At 43.4% G+C, this 24,140-nt stretch overlaps 1 protein-coding gene across 5 annotated transcripts in view; it reads right to left on the reverse strand.

Annotated features, from left to right (window-relative positions):
* Nucleotides 1-24,140, reverse strand: part of LOC125349369 (protein HIRA) — an 88,193-nt gene that overhangs the window by 29,486 nt on the left and 34,567 nt on the right. For all 5 annotated transcript variants that reach the window (XM_048343457.1, XM_048343456.1, XM_048343455.1 and 2 more), the window contains 8 exons: nucleotides 20,370-20,465; nucleotides 18,942-19,102; nucleotides 16,959-17,126; nucleotides 14,642-14,755; nucleotides 10,123-10,193; nucleotides 9,732-9,837; nucleotides 5,269-5,487; nucleotides 3,639-3,724 (listed from right to left, as the gene is read on the reverse strand). In XM_048343457.1, coding sequence (XP_048199414.1) covers nucleotides 3,639-3,724; nucleotides 5,269-5,487; nucleotides 9,732-9,837; nucleotides 10,123-10,193; nucleotides 14,642-14,755; nucleotides 16,959-17,126; nucleotides 18,942-19,102; nucleotides 20,370-20,465 — 1,021 coding nt within the window. The remainder of the gene's footprint in view (nucleotides 1-3,638; nucleotides 3,725-5,268; nucleotides 5,488-9,731; nucleotides 9,838-10,122; nucleotides 10,194-14,641; nucleotides 14,756-16,958; nucleotides 17,127-18,941; nucleotides 19,103-20,369; nucleotides 20,466-24,140) is intronic.

The following is a 24,140-nucleotide window of genomic DNA, read 5'->3' on the forward strand; positions in this document are numbered from 1 at the left end:
CATACTTCTCAGAAATCTGAACCTACTTGCTTCCCTGAAATAAAACTTATTTGGTCATGAGAACTAACCTCTTAACATGCTGCAAAGTCCTACTTATTACAGTTTTATTTAGTTTTCTACCAACACTAAGATATAACATAGATTTGTAATTATTATGTCAACCTTTATTATTTTTTTTTCTTTTTAGATGGAGCTTTACTATGTTGCAGAGGCTAGTCTTGAACTCCCCTGCTCAAGTTATCGTCCTGTCTCAGCCTGCTGGATAGTGTTCCACTATCTTTTTTTTTTTTTGGCCAGTCCTGGGCCTTGGGCTCAGGGCCTGAGCACTGTCCCTGGCTTCTTCCCGCTCAAGGCTAGCACTCTGCCACCTGAGCCACAGCGCCCCTTCTGGCCGTTTTCCATATATGTGGTGCTGGGGAATCGAACCGAGAGCTTCATGTGTAGGAGGCAAGCGCTCTTGCCACTAGGCCATATTCCCAGCCCCCACTATCTTTATTATGTTCTTGAAACAGAAGAATTTGTAATTTTGTGCTGGTGGCTCATGTATGTAATCCTATTCAGAAAGCTAAGATTAAAGAATTATGATTCAAAGCTAGCCTAGGCAGCACTAGCCATGACACCCTTATCACCAATTAACTAGCAATAAAACAGAAAATGCAGCTGTAGCTCAAGTGGTAGAGTGTCAGCCTTGAGAGAAAAAGCTAAGGGACAGTGTAGTTCAAATCCCAGTACCAGCACAAACACAAAATAAAAAGCTTGCAAGTTGTTCTTCTTTGTGTATGCATTAGAATATGTAAGACAGTATTAATTATCTATTCCTTAAAAGTTTGTTAGACTTTCCTTGTAATGTCTTCTTGGTTTGATGGCTTAGCTTTGGTGGAATTAACATTTTGACAAATGTCTTATTTTTCTTCTGTAACAATTCTTCACATTTAGCAATTTTATTTTCTGGGCCATATAGCAATGTAGAGGTCAGCCCAGACTACATTGTGAGTTCTTGTCTTAAAAAAAAAATTAACTTTCAAATTTATTTGCACAGTGTGCAGCAGAAAGTTCTCATTTTTTATTCTCTTTCTTTTTCTGGTGGGTAGGGGTGGGATGGTGGTAGTAGGGTTTGAACTCATGGCCTTGTGCTTGCTAGGAAGTACTCTTATTACATAAGCCTTACTCCAGGCCCTTCAGCTTATTCTTTTTTTTTTTTTTTTCCTTTAGCAAACAGGAGTCAAACTTGACATCTGACGTTTTTGGCTCATTGACTGGCATTCTACCACCTCAGCCATGACTCTAACCCTTGATTTGCTTTGCAAGTTGGAGAGCTTGAACTTAGGGCTTGGGCAATGTTCTGGAGCTCTTTTTGCTCAAGTCTAGTGCTTTACCACTTTGAGCCACAGCTCCACTTCTGGTTTCTGAGTAGTTAATTGGAGATAAAGAGTCTCACAGGGACTTTTTTGCTTGGGTTGGCTTTGAACTGCAATCCTCAGATCTCAGCTTCCTGAGGAACTAGGATTACAAGTGTGAGCCACCAGCACCCATCTCTTGATTTATTCTTTATCTGTGATTATTTTCTCTTGACAATCACTCTGCATATTTATTTGTTCCTCTTCTCTTTCTTGATTTAACAAATATTTTCCTAATTGGTTGCTATTTGTTTGAACACAGGACCCAAAGAGGAAAAGAACATTTAGAACAAAAAAGCTATCATTCAGGTGCTGGTGGCACATACCTAAAATTCTAGCTACTCAGGAGGCTGAGACCTGAGGATCATGGTTCAAAGCCAGCCTGGGCAGACAAATCTGAGAGATTCATCTCCAATTAACCAGCAAAATACTGGCAGTGGAGTGTGTGGCTCAAGTGACAGAGTACCAGCCATGAGCGAAAAAGTGGAATGAGAACCTGAGGCTGAGCTCAAGTCCTACTGTGTGTGCGCACGCACGTGTGTGTGTGCGCGTGCACAGGTGCATATGTGTGCATGCACACACCCACAAAGAATCAAGTTTTGGTGCCAGAAACAAATGGCTCAAGTCCAGTCATGAAGCCCCTTATCCCTTTCCTCCTATCTCCCTTTATTGCCATTGGTCCAGCAGTGGTCACAGCTCATTCACACATTTGGTGTTATGTGGTAATAATAATAAGAGCTAGGCAGTGACCTTATTCCTACAGGGTCATAATGGGAATAAAGATCCCAGGCACCAGTGACTCACACTTGTAATCCTAGTTACACAGGAGGGTGAGATCTGAGTATTACCAGCTTGGACAAGAAAGTCTGTGAAATTATTATCTCCAATTAAATACAAAAAAGCCAGAAATGGAGCTGTGGCTCAAGTGGCACACTGGCCTTGGGCACAAAAACCTTAGGAATAGTGGTCCAGGCCATGAGTTCACGTCCCAGGACAGGTACACACATAAAAAGGCTTAGACAGAGAAAAAAGGGAGTCATAGGACCTGATTCTGACCAGGCATCTACCCTCTGGGCCCTCTGTGCCTTCAGAGGGAGGGTGAGCATACTATATAGATGATATCTCATAGCTTTCAAGGGAGATTTGGAACAGCTCACAGAAGACGAGCTCAATGTACAAAGGACTGCTGTGTATGGTTTCAGTGAAGGACTTCCTGATGCCTTGATGGCTGGCCTTGTTAATATAAAACATATGGTGAGGTGCCTTGACAATGGGCGTCTGTTGCTTTCCCACAGGTTGTTACTATCCTCTGAATCAACATGTCATTTCTGGAGAACAAAAATACAAAAGCAAGCAGGACTACAGACATGGAGACAATGGCACATGAGGAAAGTATCCACACTTTTGCTCTTTGCTCTCACAAGCAAATGTGTCTCAGAGCCCTACTTTTTTTCCAGCTGCACTTGTAGAAATTATTCTGAGGAAACAGTCATGGTATGATCAAAGACTTAATTTATAATAACAAAAATTTTTGTAACAGAAAAACTGGTTACAAACTCCAAGTCTGCGATTTAGAAGTAGTTTTAGTAAATTCTGGTGCATTCATGGGACAGGAATCAGGAGAGTCAGCAAGCAAAGGCTGCAGAGAACCACTTAAGTGAACAAAAGGTCAAGGGTAGGAACAAGCAGGGTTAAGACTGAAACATAGACATTAAAATGTTGACAGAGACTGGATTATGGAGAATGCTTATACTCTGGGGGCTTTTACTATTTTCTAAAATTTCAATAATGTGCCTACATACCTTTCAAAAATCAGAAAAGGAGGTATATTTTAAAAGAAGGAGAAGGAGGAGGAAGAGGAGGAGGAGAAGAAAAGAAGAAAAGTAGAAGGAGAAGGAAAGAATGAAAGAAAAGGAAAGAAAAGAAAAGAAAAATCTGTGACTTCTTTTCCTGCATGTTCTTTGGTGGCTCGCAGCGGTGAGTGCAGTAAGAGCCCTAGCCTGAGGAAGCAATCTGGCCTAGGCTGTTTCAGGCCTCTCTCCTTCCATAGGACTCAAGGGCATAGAACTCTAGGAGGAGGATGAGCTCTGGAAGGCTGGCCTTGGAGACTCTTCCACACTGTAGGAGTCAGGTTGGCCCAGGAGTCTGTGAAAACTCTAACTAGGAAAGTGCTAACTGGCTAAAGGAGAGAGGAAGACCTCCCAGAGAAGGTCACAGAAAGTTTGGTGAATGACTGAGTACCCAGTGTCCAGCTGTGCTATGCAGAGAGGCGTGATTCTTCTCCGACCATCTGCTGTCCGTGTTTCAACTTGTTTCTTCAAAAGGTTCTGGGAAAGTAAAGTCATATAAATGAATAAATGGAAACATTTCTGCTAACTAGCTCTAAAAATTAAAAAATAAAGTTGTTTCTTTTTTTTTTCTTTGTGATAAGAACATTTAGCATAAGCTCTACTCAGCAAATTAAGTGTGTGATAAAGGACTGTTAACAGGACTGAATGAGACTTTGTTCCCTTTGATTAATACCTCCATTTCCTCTTCCCAAGACCCCTGGTACCTACCATTCTAATCTGCTCTGTGAGTTTGATTAATCTAGATTTCTCATACAAGTGCTACCAGTACTATTTATGCTTCTGCGTCTGATTTATGGCCAAGGAGTAAATGTTAAATATGTGTACCTTTTTATATGTCAATTATACCTCATTATGATAGGTTTGTGAAATTAAGGCCTTTAAGGAAATGTATTCTAACTCCCCTTTCTACAGCCTTTTGAGTACATGGAAGCTAACTAAACCAGCTACTCAGAGCGCCAGCAATTTTATCAGAGTATGAATATGCTCCTGCGCAGTGAAGAAAGCTCCCAAAGCTCCCAGCTGAACCAGCTTCCACTTTCTACCTCTGATCAGCACCACAGACTGCTGGGCTGCAGACTTCCAGAGCTGCAAGCAAATGCCAAGTTGGCCACCTCTGCCTGACAGCCTGAGGTTCTAAAGGGAGACCAAAGGACCAAGGCCTTTGTGAGACACACACCAAACTGGTGACTTTCTTTCAAATGGACTTTCTCAACTAAACTCAAACACCAGTGCTCCCAGTCCCATATTCTGTCTGAATCACCTAGGGGAAGTCTGCCAGTGAACACAAACTCCTGGAAATGGCTTAGTTCTCTGGGTGAGTTCAACATTTCCTGTCCTGTTTTTGACCCACCTCCAACTCCCTACTTTCTTAGTAAGCGAAGGCTTCCAGATGAAGAAGAGGCGCACAGAAGTCTTTTGAGGGTAGAGCCAAACAACTACTATTGCAGCACATAGAATTTCTTAGAAAGGTAGACAGGTGAATACTTGGATTCCTTTTAAGAGATGACCTCCTCTTGACTTCCCTGAGGCAAGGATGTCTTTGATAAAGGTGCCTTATTTTTTTATTTTTGGGTTGGTCATGGGGATTGAACTCATGGCCTGGGTTCTATCTCTGAGCTCTTTTGCTCAAGGTCAGTGCTCTACTGCCTTGAGCCACAACACCACTTACCATTTTCTGGTGGTTAATTGGAGATAAGAGTCTCATGGACTTTCCTGCATGGGCTGGCTTTGAACTATGATCCTCAGATCTCAGCCTCCTGAGTAGCTAGGATTATAGGCGTGAGCCACTGGTGCCCAGGTGGTAAAGATGCTTTGAGCCCTATTAGTACCCCCATGAAGCTTTAAGCAACGACCAGCGGGTCCTGGATGATTATGGGTCATATCTCAGGCTCAACATACACCCTCTTCACCACCACTTGTACTTAGGGCCCCATCTTGGTGCTCTCTTCAGACTGCCTATGTCATGGCCCATCTGCCGGTTCCCTTTGCCTCATCCTCAGTGACGTGGGACAATCCCTCACCTTCCTGATATCTTCCAGACTCTCTCCATTGACAACACCTGTTACTGAGGAAGCTGAGCCCATCTCCCTGGCTGTGGCAGTCTTCTGGTCCAGTTGCTGCTGCTGCTGCTGCCTCCTCTGGTACTTGAGCATCTCAGGGTTCTCGATGACAGCTGTGGAGAGCTGGGCCTCGGTCATGATGGCTAGGCTCTTGCCATAAGTGGACTGGTGAATGCGGCTCTGCCGGAAGCAGGGAGAGGTTGATTTGACATGCTGATGAATACCACCATGGTCAGTGATACCCACCAGTGGGTGCAATGTGCAGTCTCCTGGCTCTAAGAGTAGAAGGGTTTGAGAGGCCAGTTCTCTATCATTTCCTGCCCATCTCTCTGTCCGTCCAGATAACTCTTGAAGTCTCAAGCACTCATGATATATTACTGCTTCTATGTATCTATAGCTGAGGACAATAGTGAAATACTATTAAGAAAACACTACATGGTCTGGGTGTAGACTATATGGCAAGGGATACCATCTTGACTGATATCTAGGGCCCATATTGCTAACTTAAGGCTCTTATGCTACTTCAAGGACATTCAACACTCCATTAGAACCAGTCTGTTCTTGTTAGCAGACCTCAGCTATTATGGCAGGAATCAACAGTGTCTTTAAGAGCAAGGGAGGGGGCTGGGGATATGGCCTAGTGGCAAGAGAGCTTGCCTCGTATACATGAATTCAATTCCCCAGCACCACATATACAGAAAATGGCCAGAAGTGGCACTGTGGCTCAAGTGGCAAAGTGCTAGCCTTGAGCAAAGAGAAGCCAGGGTCAGTGCTCAGGCCCTGAGTCCAAGGCCCAGGACTGGCAAAAAAAAAAAAAAAAAAGAAAAGAGCAAGGGAGGCTTAGCACAGCAGGTTTGGGAGGTCCTTGTCTACTGTCTTGTGGACCTGCTAAAAAAAGTCCCCTCCTATGCTCTTATGCCTTATTAGTCCTGTGCCATAGCTAGATAGTAACCCAAGGAGAGCAGGAATAGTGTACAAAGGATACTACAGTGAACAGTGCTTCTAAATATGATGAGGAACAACTATACAAATGACCTTCAGGATATTCAGATTCTGCTCAGAACATGAATTGTAGTGAACAGGCAACTGCTTTATACCACAAGACCCTGGAAAGGTATGGGTGGTTGCAGCTTCCCAGGAAGGGGGCTAGAGAAGGATAGTTGACATAATTCCTGTAAGGCCTAGGTTTAGAAAGGAATCTTTTCTCACCCCCCAAATTCATCTCCTGGAATCTCAAGACAGGATCTACACGTTTTCCTAATGCCTCTCCCTTCTCCCTCTTCCCCCTCTCCCCTGTCCTTTTGGTTTAAGTCCTAGAGCTTGAACTCCACCTTTGGGTTCTATCTCTGTGCCTTTGTGCTTAAGGCTAGTGGTCTACCACTTGAACCACAACTTCCCTTCTGGCTTTTTGGTTGTAAACAGGACATAAAAGTCTCACAGACTTTCAGCCTCCTGAGTAGCTAGGATTATAGGCATGAGCCACTGGTGCCTGGCTTTTCCTCTAGTGTTTCTTTTTTTTTTTTTTTTTTTTTGGCCAGTCGTGGGCCTTGGACTCAGGGCCTGAGCACTGTCCCTGGCTTCTTCCCGCTCAAGGCTAGCACTCTGCCACTTGAGCCACAGCGCCTCTTCTGGCCGTTTTCTGTATACGTGGTGCTGGGGAATCGAACCTAGGGCCTCGTGTATCCGAGGCAGGCACTCTTGCCACTAGGCTACATCCCCAGCCCTCTAGTGTTTCTTAAACCCTGCAGTGATTTGGAAAATGGTAAGCTAGATGGGGTTTTTAATAGGTTCCCACCTTCACCCTTTAAGGGGGTACAAAGCAAAGTTGGGTACAGTGGCCCATGGAGACACTTATCCTTTCATTAAAGAATGACAGAGATGGCTGGGAATGTGGTTTAGCAGTAGAGTGTTTGCCTAGCAGGCATGAAGCTCTGGGTTCAATTCCTCAGCACTACATAAACAGAAGAAGCCAGAAGTGGTGCTGGGGCTCAAGAGGCAGAGTGCTGGCCTTGAGCAAAAAGAAGCCAGGGACAGTGCTCAGGACCTGAGTCCAAGTCCCAGGACTGGCAAAAAAAAAAAAAAAAAAAAAAAAAAAAAAAGACAAAGGGTGGCAGGCCCCATTTTAGGGGCAGTGCACAAGGCAGATGCCTATGTTCACGGGATTTATATCTTTTGGAGAAGGTCCTACAGTAGGTTAAGAGGAAGCTTCCTCAAAGCAAGAGTTTCACTAAATGGAGAGTGCTGACCTGCTGTACTTTCATACAGGTCCTTCCAGACAATTAAATATGATATATTACTAAGGGTCTGTGGGTAGGCACCACAGCTTTCTATTTCCATGGTAAGTAAGGTAGAGCCTTTCCCAAAGTCCTTCCAAAAAGGGTACACAGGCTCTACTGCTGCAAGCAGAGCACAGAGGAGAGGAGGCCTGGCTTAAAGGCAATCAACCTGGTTTTATTTCTGTTCTTGTACATCACAGTACGGTATAGTCTTGCAAAGAGCCATGTTATTTTCTGAGGTATGGTTACCTCACCAATGAAACAGGTAAAGATCCCTCCTTCCCAATGACTCAGTTCTTTATTTTGGCATTTAGGGTGAAAAGAACTGCAGAAATAAGCTAAATGAGAAAAAGGAGATTGAGAAAAGATACAGAGCAGAAAAAGAAGGTATAATACAAAGAATGCCACATACAAATAAAATGTATGACACAGGAGGGGTGAACAAATGCACAATGGTACTTACTAGACACTATGTTGAAAATGAATTATACAACTTGTGGGTAGGTGTGGGAGGGAAAAACGGGGAGAGAGTGTGAGGGAAGGGTGACGTTGTCCAAAAAGAAATGTACACTTGGGGCTGGGAATATGGTCTACTGTGGTTGCCTCATATACCTGAAGGCCTGGGTTCAATTCCTCAGCACCACATATATAGAAAAAGCCAGAAGTGGTGCTGTGGTAGAGTGTAAGCCTTGAGCAAAAAGAAGCAAGCCAGGGACAGTGCTCTGGCCCTGAGTTCAAGTCCCAGGACTGCCAAAAAATAAGTACTCTTTACCCGACTTATGTAACTTTAACCCCTCTGTACATCATCTTTATTATAACAAAAATTTAAAAATCTGGGGGCTGGGAATATGGCCTAATGGTAGAGTGCTTGCCTCACATACATGAAGCCCTGGGTCCAATTCCTCAGCACCACATATATAGAAAAAGCCAGAAGTGTTGCTGTGGCTGAAGTGGTAGACTGCTGGCCTTGAGCAAAAAGAAGCCAGGGACATGCTCAGGCTCTGAGTTAAAGCCCCAGGACTGGAAAAATAAATAAATAAAATAAATTTTAAAAAGAAAAATAATATACAGATTTCCATGGATTCATCTGCTCCTGATCCTTGTCTTCCAGTTAACTGCACCAGTGAATCTCAAATTTTAATAGGCTTGCTAAAGCAAGCTACTGCAGCTAGGAATACAGCTTAGTTGGTACAGCACTTGATTAGCATGTGTAAGGCCTCAAGTGCGGCCTCCAGTATCCATAAGTCCCTCTCCTTAAGGATTTGGTGTGATTTAAATGAAATATACATGCAGAGCACATGGCCCAGACTCTGACACACAGGAAATATTAAGAATGACTAAGGTTATAGTTATAATTGCTTCTATGTCATTACCAGACAATGGGTTAGGGAAAGTGACAAGAAGAGGGAGCCCTGGGGACTGACTCCAGCTCTCTCTAGGGTAAAAGACTTCCTCCCGGAGGGGGAGGAGAGAGACTATTACCATTTCAAAAAGAAATACCAATTACTCTGTTTTTTTTGCCAGTCTTGGAGCTTGGAACTCAGGGCCTGCGCACTGTCCTGGTTTCTTTTTGCTCAAGGCTAGTACTCTACCTCTTCCTGCTTTTTCTGTTTATGTGGTACTGAGGAATTGAACCCAGGGCTTCATGCATGCTAGATAAGCACTTTACTGCTAAGCCACATTCCCAGCCCAACCAATTATTCTTAATTCTGAAAGTTGTTTCTGACTTGAATAGATTATTTATTTTGCAAAGACAAAAATTACAATCTTTAAAAAACAAACTCCCTTGAGGCTGGGAATATGGCTTAGCGATAGAGTGCTTGCCTTATATGCATGAAGCCCTGGGTTTGATTCCTCAGCACCACATAAACAGAAAAAACTGGAAGTGACGCCGTGGCTCAAGTGGCAGAGTGCTAGCCTTGAGCAAAAAGAAGCCAGGGACAATGCTCAGGTCCCAGGACTGGCAAAACACAACAATAGCAAGAACAACAAAAAAACCCAAAAAATCACAAAAACCAAGCAAACTCCCTATAATACTTAAACAACGTGTGCATATCCCACAAGAAAGTGGTCCCATGGAAGGGGTCTCAGATTGTGGCTACTTCTGTAGCCACAAAGCATGCAGCAGCATCCAGGCTGCCAGCCTACCTTCTCTTCCTCACTCAGGGGGTCTCCGAGCTCATCCTGGGAGAAGTCAAGGAATGCCACAGAGCCATCCATGGAGCACACCAGAATGCCCAGACCGTTTAGAGTCCTGAAAGAGACAGCTGTAAGCAGGATGGGAGCAAGTGGCTAAGGAAAGCACCATGCCAAGTGGCTCAAAGAGGGGCAAGGATCAAGCCCTAAAGGCCAATGGCAAATCTTTAGTTCTAGAAATATGTGCCCAAGATCTCTAAAATCATTTTTAAAAGCATCTAGAGGACAGTCTTGATGTTGAATTGTGTGCAAACTCCACCATGGGATCTGCACCACCTGTGAATGGGGCAGGAAGCTTCATATTCTTTCATAGTCTATGTACTGTAACAAGAATCCACCTTACCAGGAAATATCCATGATAGACTTGTCAAACAGTTCATGGATGACAACCAGAGGCCGTTTTAAACATGTGAGCTAGAAAAAGAACCAAAGGTTAAAGTCATTATTGTGAACCCTTGTTTGTATATTCAGCTCAGTTCACTCTACTACCCCAGGAGCTTTGGGCAGTTTATGCTAACCCATGACATGTTCAACTCAATCCAGACATCAACTGCCAACACCCTAAGCCATGGAAACCAAAGCCTACCAGGGATATGCATACTAAGGTGGTCTCTGTCATAAGGTAGGAGATCTGAAGAACTATGGTCTAATCTTGGGGAGGACAATCAAAGAGGATGAAAAGAACAGGGGATAATGTAGCTTCAGAGGGAACTCAGGACATCTCTGGGCTCAAGGAATTCTGATACATATTATCCAAGGCTCAAGTGTAACCAGTTAGATAAATCAACACGCTTACTCTGCAGTATATAATCAGCTCACAACATACAACAGTCAGTAGAAATGGCCCTTAATTCAGACCCAAAGTATACTACTAAAACTTTGATAAACTATCTTTTAAAAATAATGTGGGCTTGGTCCTGTAGCCCACGCCTGTAATCCTAGCTACTTAGGAGCCTGAAATCTGAGGATCATGGTTCAAAGCCAGCCCAGGCAGGAAATTCCATGAGACTCTTATCTCTAATTAACCACCAGAAAACTGGAAGTGGTACTGTGGCTCAAGTGGTAGAGTGATAGTCTTGCGCTGAAGAGCTCAGGAACAGCACTCAGGCCCAAAGTTCAAGCTCCACAATTGACCAAAAAAAAAAAAAAAATGTATTCTCCAAAATGAGGCAATACATATTTATGCCTGCTTTTTCATTTAACATATGAACATTTCACTGAATGTCTAGTGAAAATACTTTACGTTTGTGTAATATTTGTAACATGCTCACTAGGTAGTCATTCTAATGTTGCTGGCATGTACCCTGAACTCCACATGCCCATAATTATAGTGGGCTCTCACACTCAGCTAATTGGCCAGCCCTGAGCCACAGGCCTGGGTGGAAAAACACTTCTTTCACAGGGCAGTGAACTTCTATGGGTGCTGCTAAAAATTCTGAAGTGCTAAGTTGCTGAGCCTGCTCCCCATATCCTGAGACTAATGTGGCAGGAAGGAAGAGATATGACTGTCCCAGTCTTAGGGAAGAGATTGCAGTCGGAGCTATCTAGAATCTATGTACAAGAATCTCGTTCCTATCTGGATTCCATATCCTTAAGTGGGATGAAGTCTTCCTCCCATGAATGTGCCTATAAGATCCCACAGAAATCTGGGCCTATGTGACCAACCACTTGACATGAGATTCTAAGAAATATGAATGGGCCCTAAAAAGAGCACATTCTGAACTGTCAACTATGGCAGGTTCAAGTTTCAGAGTGGATATTAAATGAATACGGGGCCCTTAAAAAGGGGGGGGGGAGCTGGGAAAGTGACTTAGTGGTAGAGTGCTTGCCTAGCATATATGAAGCCCTGGGTTCAATTCCTTAGTACCACATAAATAGAAAAACTGGAAATGGTGCTGTGTCTCAAGTGGTAGAGTGCTAGGCTTGAGCAAAAGAAGCTCAGAGACAGGGTCCAGGCCGTGAGTTTAAGCCCCAGGACAGGGAAAAAAAAAAAAAGGCATAATATACACAGCAGTGGAATTTCCTATAACATATTTTAACAAATGTAGCCATAGGGTGGGTAACTTTCAACCCCAAATCTATTCTACTTATAAAATGTTACTAAAATAAAATTAAAGAATTCCTATGTGTGAGCCAAGTGCCAGTGGTTTATGCCTGTAATCCTAGCTACTCAAGAGGCTGAGATATGAGGACTGTGGTTCAAAGCCTGCCTGGCAAGAAACTCTGTGAGACTCTTATCTCCGATAAACTACTCAAAAAAGCTAGAAGTGGCACTGTGGCTCAAGTGGTAAAGCGCTTGCCTTGAGCAAAAGAAGCTTAGAGACAGTGCCTAGGATCAGAGTTCAAGCCCCAGGACTGGCAAAAATAAATAAATAAATAAAAATAATCCTCTGTGTGTACTTTGTTAGACCTTAAAAAAGGTGGTAGGTTTGTCTTTTTATCCTTTGCAAAAGCAGTACTTACAAAACCATTTGGTGCAAACCAACTGTACAACTCATGGCAGGGAGAGGGCAAAGGGGAGGGGGGGAGCAGGGGAAAAATGAGGGAGGAAGTTAAAAAAAAAGAAAAATGAGAGGGGGGTAACAGGTATGACAGAAACATACTATCTTATGTAGATAACTGTAACCCCACTGGACATCACCTTGACAATAAAATTAAATTTAAAAAAAGAAAAAAAAAGGTGGTAGGTATGTACTTGGTGCCAATATGGAGTTGCAAGAGGTCGTGCAACACCAGCCTTTGGTGATAAGGAACTTAATGCTTCAGAAGCCTAACTTAGAAACTATCACTGTTCTTTCTTGGGGTGCGGTCGTACTAAAGTTTGAACTCAGGGCCTTGCATTGGTCTAGACAGGTATTCTACGACTTAAGCCATATCCCTGCCTCCCCTTTTTCTGGTGTTCCTGTCCCTTTGTGCCTACCCCACCCACTCAGGGGCAGAGGAAGACATGAACTCGGCCTGGGTGCTGTCCTTGAGCTTTTTTGCTCAAGTCTAATGCTCTACCGTCAGAGTCACAGCTCCATTTCTGACTTTTTGGTTGTTAATTGGAGTGCTCAGGCTGGCTTCAAACCACAAACTTCAGATTTCAACCTCCTGGGTAACTAGAATTACAGGCATGAGCCAATGGCACCTGCCTCCAGATGCTTTTTTTTAACCAAATTTTAGTTATTCTATTCTTAGGTATGTCTCTAAAGAGAAATGAAAGCAAGTTGGGCATGGCAGTGCATGTCTGCAATCACAGTATTCTAGGGGGCAGATTTCGCATCTGAGGCCAAAAATGGCTACAAAGCCAAGACTTTGTCTCAAGAAAACAAAGGGCTGAGAACATAGCTCGGTTGGAAGACTTGGCTGGATTGGATCCCTAACGCTGAGAGAATATATGCCCACAAAAAGGTTATCAGCTTTGGTCATATTTCACAACTGAAACAATGCTAATATCCATCAAAAGAATGCACAAGCAAATTATGTTATGTTCAAACACCACACAGACAAATAGGAATAAATTGCTGTGGAATGCAACAACAAACAAATCTCAAAAAACATTATGCTAGCAAGGCACTAGTGCTTCACACCTGTAATTCTAGCTACTTAGGAGGATACGATCTCAGGATCCTGGGTCAAAGCTGCCCTGAGTCGACAAATCTGAAAGACGCTTTTCTGCAATTACAGAGCAAAAAGCCGGGCTGGGGATATGGCCTAGTGGCAAGAGTGCTTGCCTCGTATACATGAGGCCCTGGGTTCAATTCCCCAGCACCACATATACAGAAAATGGTCAGAAGTGGCGCTGTGGCTCAAGCGGCAGAGTGCTAGCCTTGAGCAAAAAGAAGCCAGGGACAGTGCTTACACACTGAGTCCAAGCCCCAGGACTGGCCAAAAAACAAAAAACAAAAACAAACAAAAAAGAGCAAAAAGCCAGTAGTGTGGCTCAAGTGGTAAAATGTCAGTCATCTTGAGTGAAAGAGCAAAGGGACAGTGTCTAGAACCTGAGTTTTAGCCTTCAGTACTGGCACACATACACATAAAAAAGCTAAGTTAGAAAAAAAGCAAGATACAAAAAAGTAAACATTATACAAGTAGTGTGTGTGTGTGTGCGTATGTGCGCACATGTGCGCGCGTGTGTTGGTCCTAGGGCTTGAATTCAGGGCCTGGGCACTGTCCCTGAACTTCATTTTGCTCAAGGCTAGCACTCTACCACTTGAGCCACAATGTTACTTCCGGCTTTTCCTGTGTAGTTTATTGGAGGTAAGAGTCTCACGGCCTTTCTTGCCTGTGCTGGCTTTGAACTGTGTGCCTCAGATCATGGACTCTTGAGTAGCTAGGATTACAGGCATGAGCCATTGGTGCCCAGCTGATAAGTACATTTTATATGAAGTTCAAGAGCAAGCAAAACTTATCAATGGGAAGAGGGGTTATAAGAGTGGCTGCCTGGGTACAACTGGAGTGGAATATTTTCTACCAAAAAGTGTTCTGGGCAGTGGTCACACTGAAAACATAAATAACAATGTAACTGAACTGTTATTTCAGGTAAATACATTTTATAAATATTATATATCAATTCAAAGTATTTCTAACAGGAAGGAAACATAATATGCCATCTGTGGCAATGACTGCTAAGAGTATTCCTTGAGTCTAGACACAAAGTTGCCTAGGCTGAAGATCAGAGTAGCTACTCCTGGCTGGGCCCAGGCCGGGTTTTCAGTGTTTTTTCCTACACAGCAAGACAGCCTGCAGGTTTGGAGGAGGAGACTCAGGTACAGGTCTAAGTATACAATGAAGACTTTGAAAAGCAGTGGGTCTCTCTTCAGGTTTACCACCTATCAGCCCAAAGCTTCCAACTTTCAGCAAAAACTCAAATGGCTTACCCACACAGAGAGTGAGCGGTCCTTGCTACCCACAGCACAACAGCAGTAGGGGCAACTGGGCTTTGCGGAACTCCCATTCTTCTGCTTCTTTTTGAAGATTTTTGGGTTGAATTTCTAGAGCCAAATAACAAAGGTTAAAAAAAGTAATCAAAAGCAAAGCATGGGGGCTGGGGATATGGCCTAGTGGCAAGAGTGCTTGCCTCGTATACATAAAGCCCTGGGTTCAATTCCCCAGTACCACATATACAGAAAATGGCCGGAAGTGGCGCTGTGGCTCAAGTGGCAGAGTGCTAGCCTTGAGCAAAAGGAAGCCAGGGACAGTGCTCAGGCCCTGAGTCCAAGGCCCAGGACTGGCCAAAAAAAAAAAAGCAAAGCATGTACCCTACGCCCAAGCATAGAAACAACTTCCAACCCAACTCCCAGCAAGCAAGAGGGAGTGCCTCAAAGAGCCTCTGAGCTCAGCACTAGGCATGTATGATTTTTGTCTTCAATTGCTGATGATGCAATGGAGGCTCAAGGACAGAAAATGTGCAGATTGACTGAGTAAATGCTGACATAAGAGTGTGAAGTTACTTAACACCATTTTGGAACCAGGTGGAGGGCATGGGAGCTGCTGGACCGGACCCTTTCAACTTCTGATATAGCAAGCTCTGTCTCAGGGCTTGGGGAGGAGCTGAACCTCCAAAGGGACCACATGAACCTTGATCTGCTCATTCTCCATCTCTTCAGGGAGAACAAAGGCACTGTCAGGAGAGATCTGAACCATTTGAAGCCTTCTCTTCCCTTTCATTGTTTGTTATTCACAGTCACTTCGTTATCTAGCAGAGATCTACTTAGCTCTAGGCCCTCATAATCCTACTGGACCAGGGCATGGACAATGGTGTCCTTAATTGGCTGTTCAGCCTAAAGGAGCTGAGCACCTAGGTAAGCTGGATGTCAAATTACCAAAGGCAGGATGCACATGCTGAGTTATTTCCTGCCTTCTTGGACTAAGAGGAAAGCTCTTGGAATCCCAAATTCTGACAATGAAGGGTGAAACTCCTTTAGAGACTGATGTCTCTAAAGAGGGGTTTTCACTTCATATTGCCAGTGGTGCACAGATGCTAGAAAACATGGAATCTAGAGGTTCATGCCCTGAGCTCTAGTCTCTACTACTGAGGAAGCTCTATCTCTTACAGAGCTTCACTGGGCCCCAGTGAAGAAAGGTGTCATTTTCTTGTAGAACAGTTTTGTTGTGTTAAGTACTCTACCATATTCCCAGCCCTAGAAAAGTTTTCTCTGGGGGAGAGGGTGGTAGTTGCTGGTCCTGGAGCTTGAACTCAGGGCTTAGGTGCTGTCCCTGAGCATTTTTTGTTCAAGGCTAGCACTCTATCATTTGAACCACAGCTCCATTTACAACTTTTTGGTGGCTAATTGGAGATAACTGAGTCTCACAGACTTTCTTGCCTGGGCTGGCTTCAAAATATAATCCTCAGATCCTTAGCCTACTGAGTAGCTAGGATTACAGGTGTGAATTGCCAAATGCCAGAGTACTCTTATAGTGTCCGTGAGGACTGCACAAGAAAACCAGAGGACTATGTGAACTGAGTTAGTGATTTTCAAATGTTTTAGCAATAAGATTCTAGCTTCAAACAAAATCTGACATGGACTCTAATACAAGAGAAATAATTAACATTTTATTTGCATAAAATTTGTATCTTAAGATACAAAATACTATACTTATCATCTGTTTAATAATGAGCCAGATTTGATCAAGTTTCAGATAAACGTTTACTGTCATCAATTTGAGCCCACCAATCTGTTTTGTTTGTTCATCCAATGTTGAGAAAAATCCAAGTTTTCACAAATTATTTGAATAGCTTGCCTTGGGCACCCTAAGGACACTCTTCAGCTAAAGTTTCCCAGAGTCACAGACATTCTTGGAATGAGAGAAAGATCAACAGCTATCTTGGTCCTTTTCATCTACATCAAGACTGAATGAACAGGATGAACATGACTATCTTTGCTAGGCATGGGGACAGGCACTCTGTGGGTATCTAGATTGGTTTGTGATTGGGTAGGTCTGAAAGTAGTGAAGAGCTACAATGTTTCTAAGGACACATTGATCTGGGTGATATTCATTAGTTGACAAAACCTCTCCAGCCCACCTCACCCCCCAAAAAAATCCCCACCTAGCTTCAGTACACATGTAGCTAGTCTTGGGAGGAGCTTTGTGGAGAACCCCATATCCCAGGCTTCAGGTACATGTGGTTGCTGCAGCAGGCTACTCAGGATTATACTGCTAGCTGCCAGGACTTCTGAGGCAAAGCATACTCACCACAACAGTCACAGCTTTCCGGTGTCCCACAAAGTCCATGTTGGTCTTCCAGCCCTCCCGCTCAATGATCTGGGCAGTGGGGCCAGAGTTGTTCATGGCATGGGCAGATACCAGGTAATGCCCATCAGGTGACCAGCTGAGCCGCAGCACATGGGTTGTCCCTCCACACTGAAAGAAACATCTGAGCTGGAAAGGAGCTCAAAGCCAACTCTGGCCAATACTCTCACCCCAAAGGATAAAGTCACACTGTGATTTATAAATGCATGATGACGGGGTATACACCTCCAGTCTGGCTGCAGCCCACCCTCTCAGATGGTACAATAGTATCCTCTACTCCTTCACAGGACAGAACATGGAATAACAGCACAATATACTCCCAGAGGGGATCTGTAGGAAGGCCACCCTATCAAACCATCAACTGAGCAGGCCAAATATATCTGGCCACTGACCCATTGCTTTTGCATAGCATTTGAGAACTGCAGTACAAGGTGTTGGCATATAATCCTTGAACATATTGTGTCAGAGAAAACATCCTCTTCACCCTCAGAGCTCACTGGGAGCCTAGGTCAGTAGTGCAGAAAGTGATTATAGAAGGTAGCACTACTCCCTGGAAGCTGTTGCCTCACCCAAAGCATGATGATGATACCACAAAGGTGAAGAGGCTGGTACCATCTTTACAAACTCTAACAGACACAGCAGAAAAGCACTATTCTCCTGACGTGGAACTCTGTTGCCTGGAAGTCAAGGTTATGAGGAATTTCAGGTAGCTTCAGGCAAGGAGAGTAGGACTAAGTAAAATCTGGAACTCATAAACCCAGCCAGGAGCAATTTACGTGTGTTTGGGAAGAACAGAAGATACAATTTCACTCTCTTCTTGGAGTAAGTCCTGACCTGTGGGCAATTACTTATTCTTTCTACAAAACTTAATATCCAGGACCTTTAGTTCAAGTAGCCCATTCTGATGCTATTCCCTTCCTGTGCTATTACTGCACAGGATGCTGCCCTCGCCATACTTAAAACTCCTGTGGACGCTGACCTTCCCACAAGGCTATAGGCATAAAGTAGAGAGCTGCCCTATCTCAATTCACTTTAATTTCCTGTATCTAGTACTTTATATAAGTAGGTACTTAAATAAGAACTCAAGTAAAAGAGAATAAAATACTATAGAAGCCACTGTAGTCTCATCTCCACCTTTTTGCAGACTAAACTAACACCACCAAAGAAAGAAGTCAGCTGGCCTGAGTCATAAGCATAGACAAGAACTTCAGTCTAGTCCCCTCCATGCATTCTCTCCCATCAACAAGCCGTTCAATAGGGCAGCTCAAGGTAAACACCTATACTCCTAGTTACTTGGAGGAATGAACTTGAAAAGATGCTGAGCACTGTAACACACAGCTGCCATTCTAGCTCTGTAGGAGGCTAAGATGGGGAGGCTTGCAGTTCCCGGCCAGCCTGGGCAGAAAAGTTTTCAATATTCCACTCAATGGAAGCTCATCCCAGCTAAGGCATGAAGCAAAATATAGAGAAAAATCATGGTTTAGGTGTTTATTTGGGAAGAAAGCAAGACCTTTTTGCAAAAATAGCTAGCACACACACAAAAAAAGGCTGGAGATATGGCTCAGTGCATAGCATCTGCCTAGCAAGCAGCAAGCACAAGGCTCTGAGTTCAAACTTCACTGATGCAAACAAAAAGCAGTTTTATCTACACACCATAATTTTAGTATCCAATGCAATAAGGACAGCTCTAATGTTCTGGAGATTTAAAATATATAAATTCTTTGTACTTCAAAGTTGTACATTTAACACCTCAGAGAGAAAAACATTTTTTCATTTTTCAATTTTGAGTGTGCACTTCAGAGAACAATAAGTGGCCTGTTCAGGCTCCAGACATTGTCTATTTACCCACATTGTCTCCAGCAGAGCCTGTTTCCCCTGTGCAGAGGTCAGGTAGGAGTAGTGGCAAACTGGGCTGTTTCTAGTTACCTCATCAAAAGGCTTCGTGATGCTGGTCTCGAGCTGCCAATCCAGTGTCCTCCAGACCTTCAGGCTGCGATCATCAGCTTGGGAGGCAATATATTTACCAACAGGGTCCCACGTTAACCCTTTCACCAAGCCAGAATGACCTCTCAAAGTAGCGAGAATTTCTACAAAGAAAATAGTGGAAGAAATTTGAACAGGCATGTCATAGAGAAAAAAAAAGACTATAAAGATGATAGGAGCTGCAGTGGGCCAAGGAAAGGACATCTAAGGAGAGACTTGAGCTTTCCTTGGCCAGCCTCCCCCACTACCACCCCACCTCAGCTATGACCTCACTATCCCTGGGCACCCAGCAGAGAAACTCTTCTAAGTTACTGCTGAAGATAGGCATAAGAGCACCTCATAAAGATTTGTATTCTGAACACTACCAGTCCCTACAACTGTCCCCACACATGCTGGTTGTGGCTTACTAAAGAAATTAATTATGCCAAATCATGAAATCTATAATGACTTTAACCATAATAAAAAGTCACTGTTTGCAAAACCAGGCTTGTGTTAGCCTATGTCTGCTTGAAGGCTTTAGAGATACAGCAACTGAGTTGTGGCCACAGCTGTGTGGCAGGCAGTGTACACAGCACCTGTGGGAGTGCCATGGTTCTCAAGGCCAGTTGTTCTCATAGCATCCTCATGATCAGCACACTCAAGTTAGAGACTTTCAAAATTTCTTTAGCATAATCTTTTTTTTTTTTTTTTTTTTTTTTGCCAGTCCTGGGCCTTGGACTCAGGGCCTGAGCACTGTCCCTGGCTTCTTCCCGCTCAAGGCTAGCACTCTGCCACTTGAGCCACAGCGCCGCTTCTGGCCGTTTTCCGCACATGTGGTGCTGGGGAATCGAACCTAGGGCCTCGTGTATCCGAGGCAGGCACTCTTGCCGCTAGGCCATATCCCCAGCCCTAGCATAATCTTTTGAAAAAATAAAATAAAACAAACAGGACACCATTCACCCACATCTGTAATCCTAGCTACCCAGGAGGCTGAGATCTGAAGATGTGGTTTGAAGCCAGCCTGGGCAGAAAAGTCCATGAGACTCTTATCTCCAATTAACTACCAGAAAACTAGACGTGGTGCTGTGGCTGAAAGTGGTAGAGAGCTAGCCTTGAGCAAAAGAGCTCAGGGACAGCTCCCAGGCCCTGAGTTTAATCCCTACAGCCCATTAAAACAAAACAAAAAAAAAACCCAAAAACTTAGGGCCAATGTAACTGATAGAGGGAAAAAAAAGGGTTATTGATAACACACAAATCCTGAGCCACTATAATACAAGATTAATGAGACAGGTAGCTCAGTCTCCCACACCTATACCCTGCTCCAGACACAAACAGGCAGCAGTACCGGCACCAGCATATCTCTGCTGGCAACCAACAGGGAGAAGCCCAGACCTGGAAACTTCACAGCATTCCAGATGACAACAGTGTTATCCACGCTGCATGAGGCTAGCCAGGCATCATGAGGAGACCATGCTACATCCATCACATCTAGAAGAAGACAGAGGGTTTGTGTTGAGATTTCTTGACTGGCACTTAGGTGACAGTGGGTACTTAGCAGCTTTGTTTCATGTCTTAAAGATGCTTGACCTGGGATCACCATAGCTACTTTATTTGTAAAGCCCTTGAGGGAACAGGTCCAGTGAGAGTGCAAGGCTCTGAATTCAACCCCCAGAACTCACACACACACACACACACACACACACTCTCTCTCTCTCTCTCTCTCTCTCTCTCTCAAACACACACAATAAAACACTGAATAGGCTACAGCACCCCACTCTTTTTATAGCTAAAGCAACAAAAGAGGTGGTTGAGAGTTGTGGGCTATGTGGTGATGTAGCCCTGTATTAGAATCATAGCCTAGGTACGAATTAGAACACTTTCCTAACTGGGCCTTTCCCAGAGAAACTTCTAAGTACCAAAGCACTTAGTGGAACACCTGGCATACAATTAGATCAAGAGGAACTGACTAGCTGAATGAAGTCATTTTCAGGCTTTGCTACTGGCTGGTACAGTTGATATCATCTCCCAAGGTGCTGCTAGAATATCTCTTTGCTACTGAGTCCCCAGAATTAGTCATCATTCACACTCATTTCTTTATGATCAGTTTTTTTCACCTGTAAAGTGAGGATTAGAATACAAAATTCTGTCTTCCTGGGGTTAGAATGATTAAGTGTGTAGAACTGCTCTAGCAGGACAAGGCATATCAATGTATCAAGAAAGATCAGATGAGCAGGTCTATCATGTAGTTCTAGTGGGAAGGATGTCCTCTTACTAATAATTCTTCTAACTTCAGAGTCTAGTAAGGTTAATAGACATACAGCTCTTTCCCTATACTTAATTTTTTTCTTTATTGATATTATAAACATGACATACAGAGGAGTAATAATTATATAAGTCAGGTAAAGAGTACATTTCTTTTTGGATATGTCACCTTCCCTCACGCTCTCTCAATTTTTTCCTCCCATCTCCACATACAAGTTGTATAGTTCATTTTTAACCATGTCTAGTGAGTACCACTGCTACATTTGTTTACCCGTTGTCCCTCCATTTTTGTGCCCCCCTTGCCTTCCCCCCAAGACAGATAAATGAACAAACAAGGCAAAAACAAACAAACAAAAAACAGTAACAAAGAAAAAAAACTTCTTGTTTCTATCTCCTGGAGTTCATTTCAATAATTATTTTGTATGATCAAATGCACATAGGCATTGCATCTTTGTGTTCTTCTCCTAAGAGTATCCTCCTCTGCTCTTACTGTGTGTGAACGCATAGAATCTTGTATAATTTATCATGGGTAGTTCTAGCTTCCATCTATGAGAGAAAACACACGCTGTTTGTCTCTCTGAGCTTGGCTTATCTCACTTAACATGATTTGTTCCAGGTCCATCCATTTCCCTGCATATGACACAATATTATTCTTTCTAATGACTGTGTAAAATTCCATTGTGGATAGGTATCACATTTTCTGGATCCACATATCTACTGTAGGGCATCTAGGCTGTTTCTATAATTTGGTTATTGTGAACAGTGCAACAATAAACATGGATGTGCAAGTATCTTTATGGTATCTTGGTTTGTGATGTTCTGGGTATATGCCAAGGATACACTTTTTAAAGAGATATAGTTAAGCAAAATGGTAAAAATTCCATTAAAGTCTTATTTTTTACTTAAATAATATTCAGGGGCTGGGAATGTGGCTTAATGGTAGAGTGCTTCCTTAGCACGCATGAAGCCCTGGGTTCAATTCCTCAGTACCACATAAAAAAGCCAGAAGTGGTGCTGTGGCTCAAGTGGTAAGAGTGCTAGCCTTGAGCAAAAGAAGCTCAGGGACAGTGCCCAGGCCCTGAGTTCAAGCACCAGGAATGGCAAAAACCCTCACAAAAAACAAACAAAAAAATCCAGTGCAGCTTGATGGATTTTCGCAATATTTCATTGTACTTTGTGGCTCCCCTATGCTTCCTCTAACTGCCTATGAGATCTCTGGAGCTTCTTTTGTTTCCTCTATATTCTTTATCATTGAGAACACCCATTACTTTAAAAAAAGAACTAATTCAACACTGAACATTAAACAGTTCCCATTCTTCATGTTACTGTGTGTATGCCACACTCTGATTAGTTATCTGAGAGTGATATCCCAGCATGGGAATCCTGGGCAGAATATTTAAACATTTTTTTTTCTTTTTTCTTTTTCTTTCTTTTTTTTTTTGGCCGGTCCTGGGACTTGAACTCAGGGCCTGGGCTTTGTTCCTGAGCCTCTCTGTGCTCAAAGCTAGTGCTCTACCACTTGAGCCACAGCACCATTTCTGGCTTTTTTCTGAATAGTTTATTAGATATAAGAGTCTCATGGACTTTCCTGCCTGGGCTGGCTTTGAGTCATGATCCTCAGATCGTTGCTCCTCGAGTATGGGTGTGAGCTACCAGTGCCTGGCTAAACATTTCTTAGGCATGTGTTCTCCTAACACTATGTAGAATGCTTTACAAAGACTCTTATGTCTTCTCACTTCTATATATGAATGTCTGCTTCAAAAATCACTTAGTGTTCCTGCTAGCTTCTGGCCTGCTATTCAGGAAGCTGATATCTGAGGATCTTGATGTGAAGCCAGCATGAGTAGGAATGTCTAGAAGGCTGGTAGAGTACCAGTCTTGACTGAAAAAACTAAGGGACAATACCCAATCCCTAAGTTCAAGCTTTGGTATTCCCATCAAAACCAAACCAAACTCCCTTAGTAGCAATGATGATTTTTTTTTCCCCTTCTATCTTATGACTGTATGCTGGGACGTCTTTCTGAGCAGTGGTTGCAACATACATGCCTGCAGTGACTACAGAAATGAAGAGAACAGAAACCTTGTCTAGGACTTTAAAAGTCCCACAGGGGTAGGCATGTTAAATCCCACAACTTGATTATAGTAACCAAGTACTAAATCATAGAGGATATAGTCAGATGGAACTCAGTTAAGTGAAGTAATTGTGTGCTGGTATTGGGACTTAAATGCAGGGCCTGGATGCTGTTCCTTAGATTACTGGGGATAGCTTTGAACCATGATCCTCAGAGCTCAGCCTCCTGAGTAGCTAGGATTACAGGGATGAGCTACAGGGGCTCTTACTCACTTCAAACGTGAACTGTAAGTTTCATCAATTCACCTTCCTATACTGTTTTTTTTTCCTCATTACTAGGCCTTGAATTTAGGGCCCAGGTACTGTCTCTGAGTATTTTTTTGCTCAAGGCCAGCACTCTGCCACTTGAGTCACAGCTCTATTTCTGGCTTTTTTTTTTTTTGGTGGTTAAATGGAGATGAGTCTCACTGACTGGGCTGGCGTTGAACCACAATCCTCAGATCTCAGCCTCCAGCATAGCTAGGATCACAAGCATGAGCCACTGGCATTCAGCTGTGCTAAGACTTTTTAACATAGTAAAATCTATCTTTCTACTATCTGTGAATCTTTTTTTTTTTTTTTTTGGCCAGTCCTGGGCCTTGGACTCAGGGCCTGAGCACTGTCCCCGGCTTCTTTTTGGTCAAGGCTAGCACTCTGCCACTTGAGCCACAGCGCCACTTCTGGCCGTTTTCTGTATATGTGGTGCTGGGGAATTGAACCCAGGGCCTCATGTATATGAGGCAAGCGCTCTTGCCATTAGGCCATATCCCCAGCCCTATCTGTGAATCTTA

This window comes from Perognathus longimembris, chromosome 3 (genome assembly GCF_023159225.1).
Source record: "Perognathus longimembris pacificus isolate PPM17 chromosome 3, ASM2315922v1, whole genome shotgun sequence".
Lineage (NCBI taxonomy): Eukaryota > Metazoa > Chordata > Mammalia > Rodentia > Heteromyidae > Perognathus > Perognathus longimembris.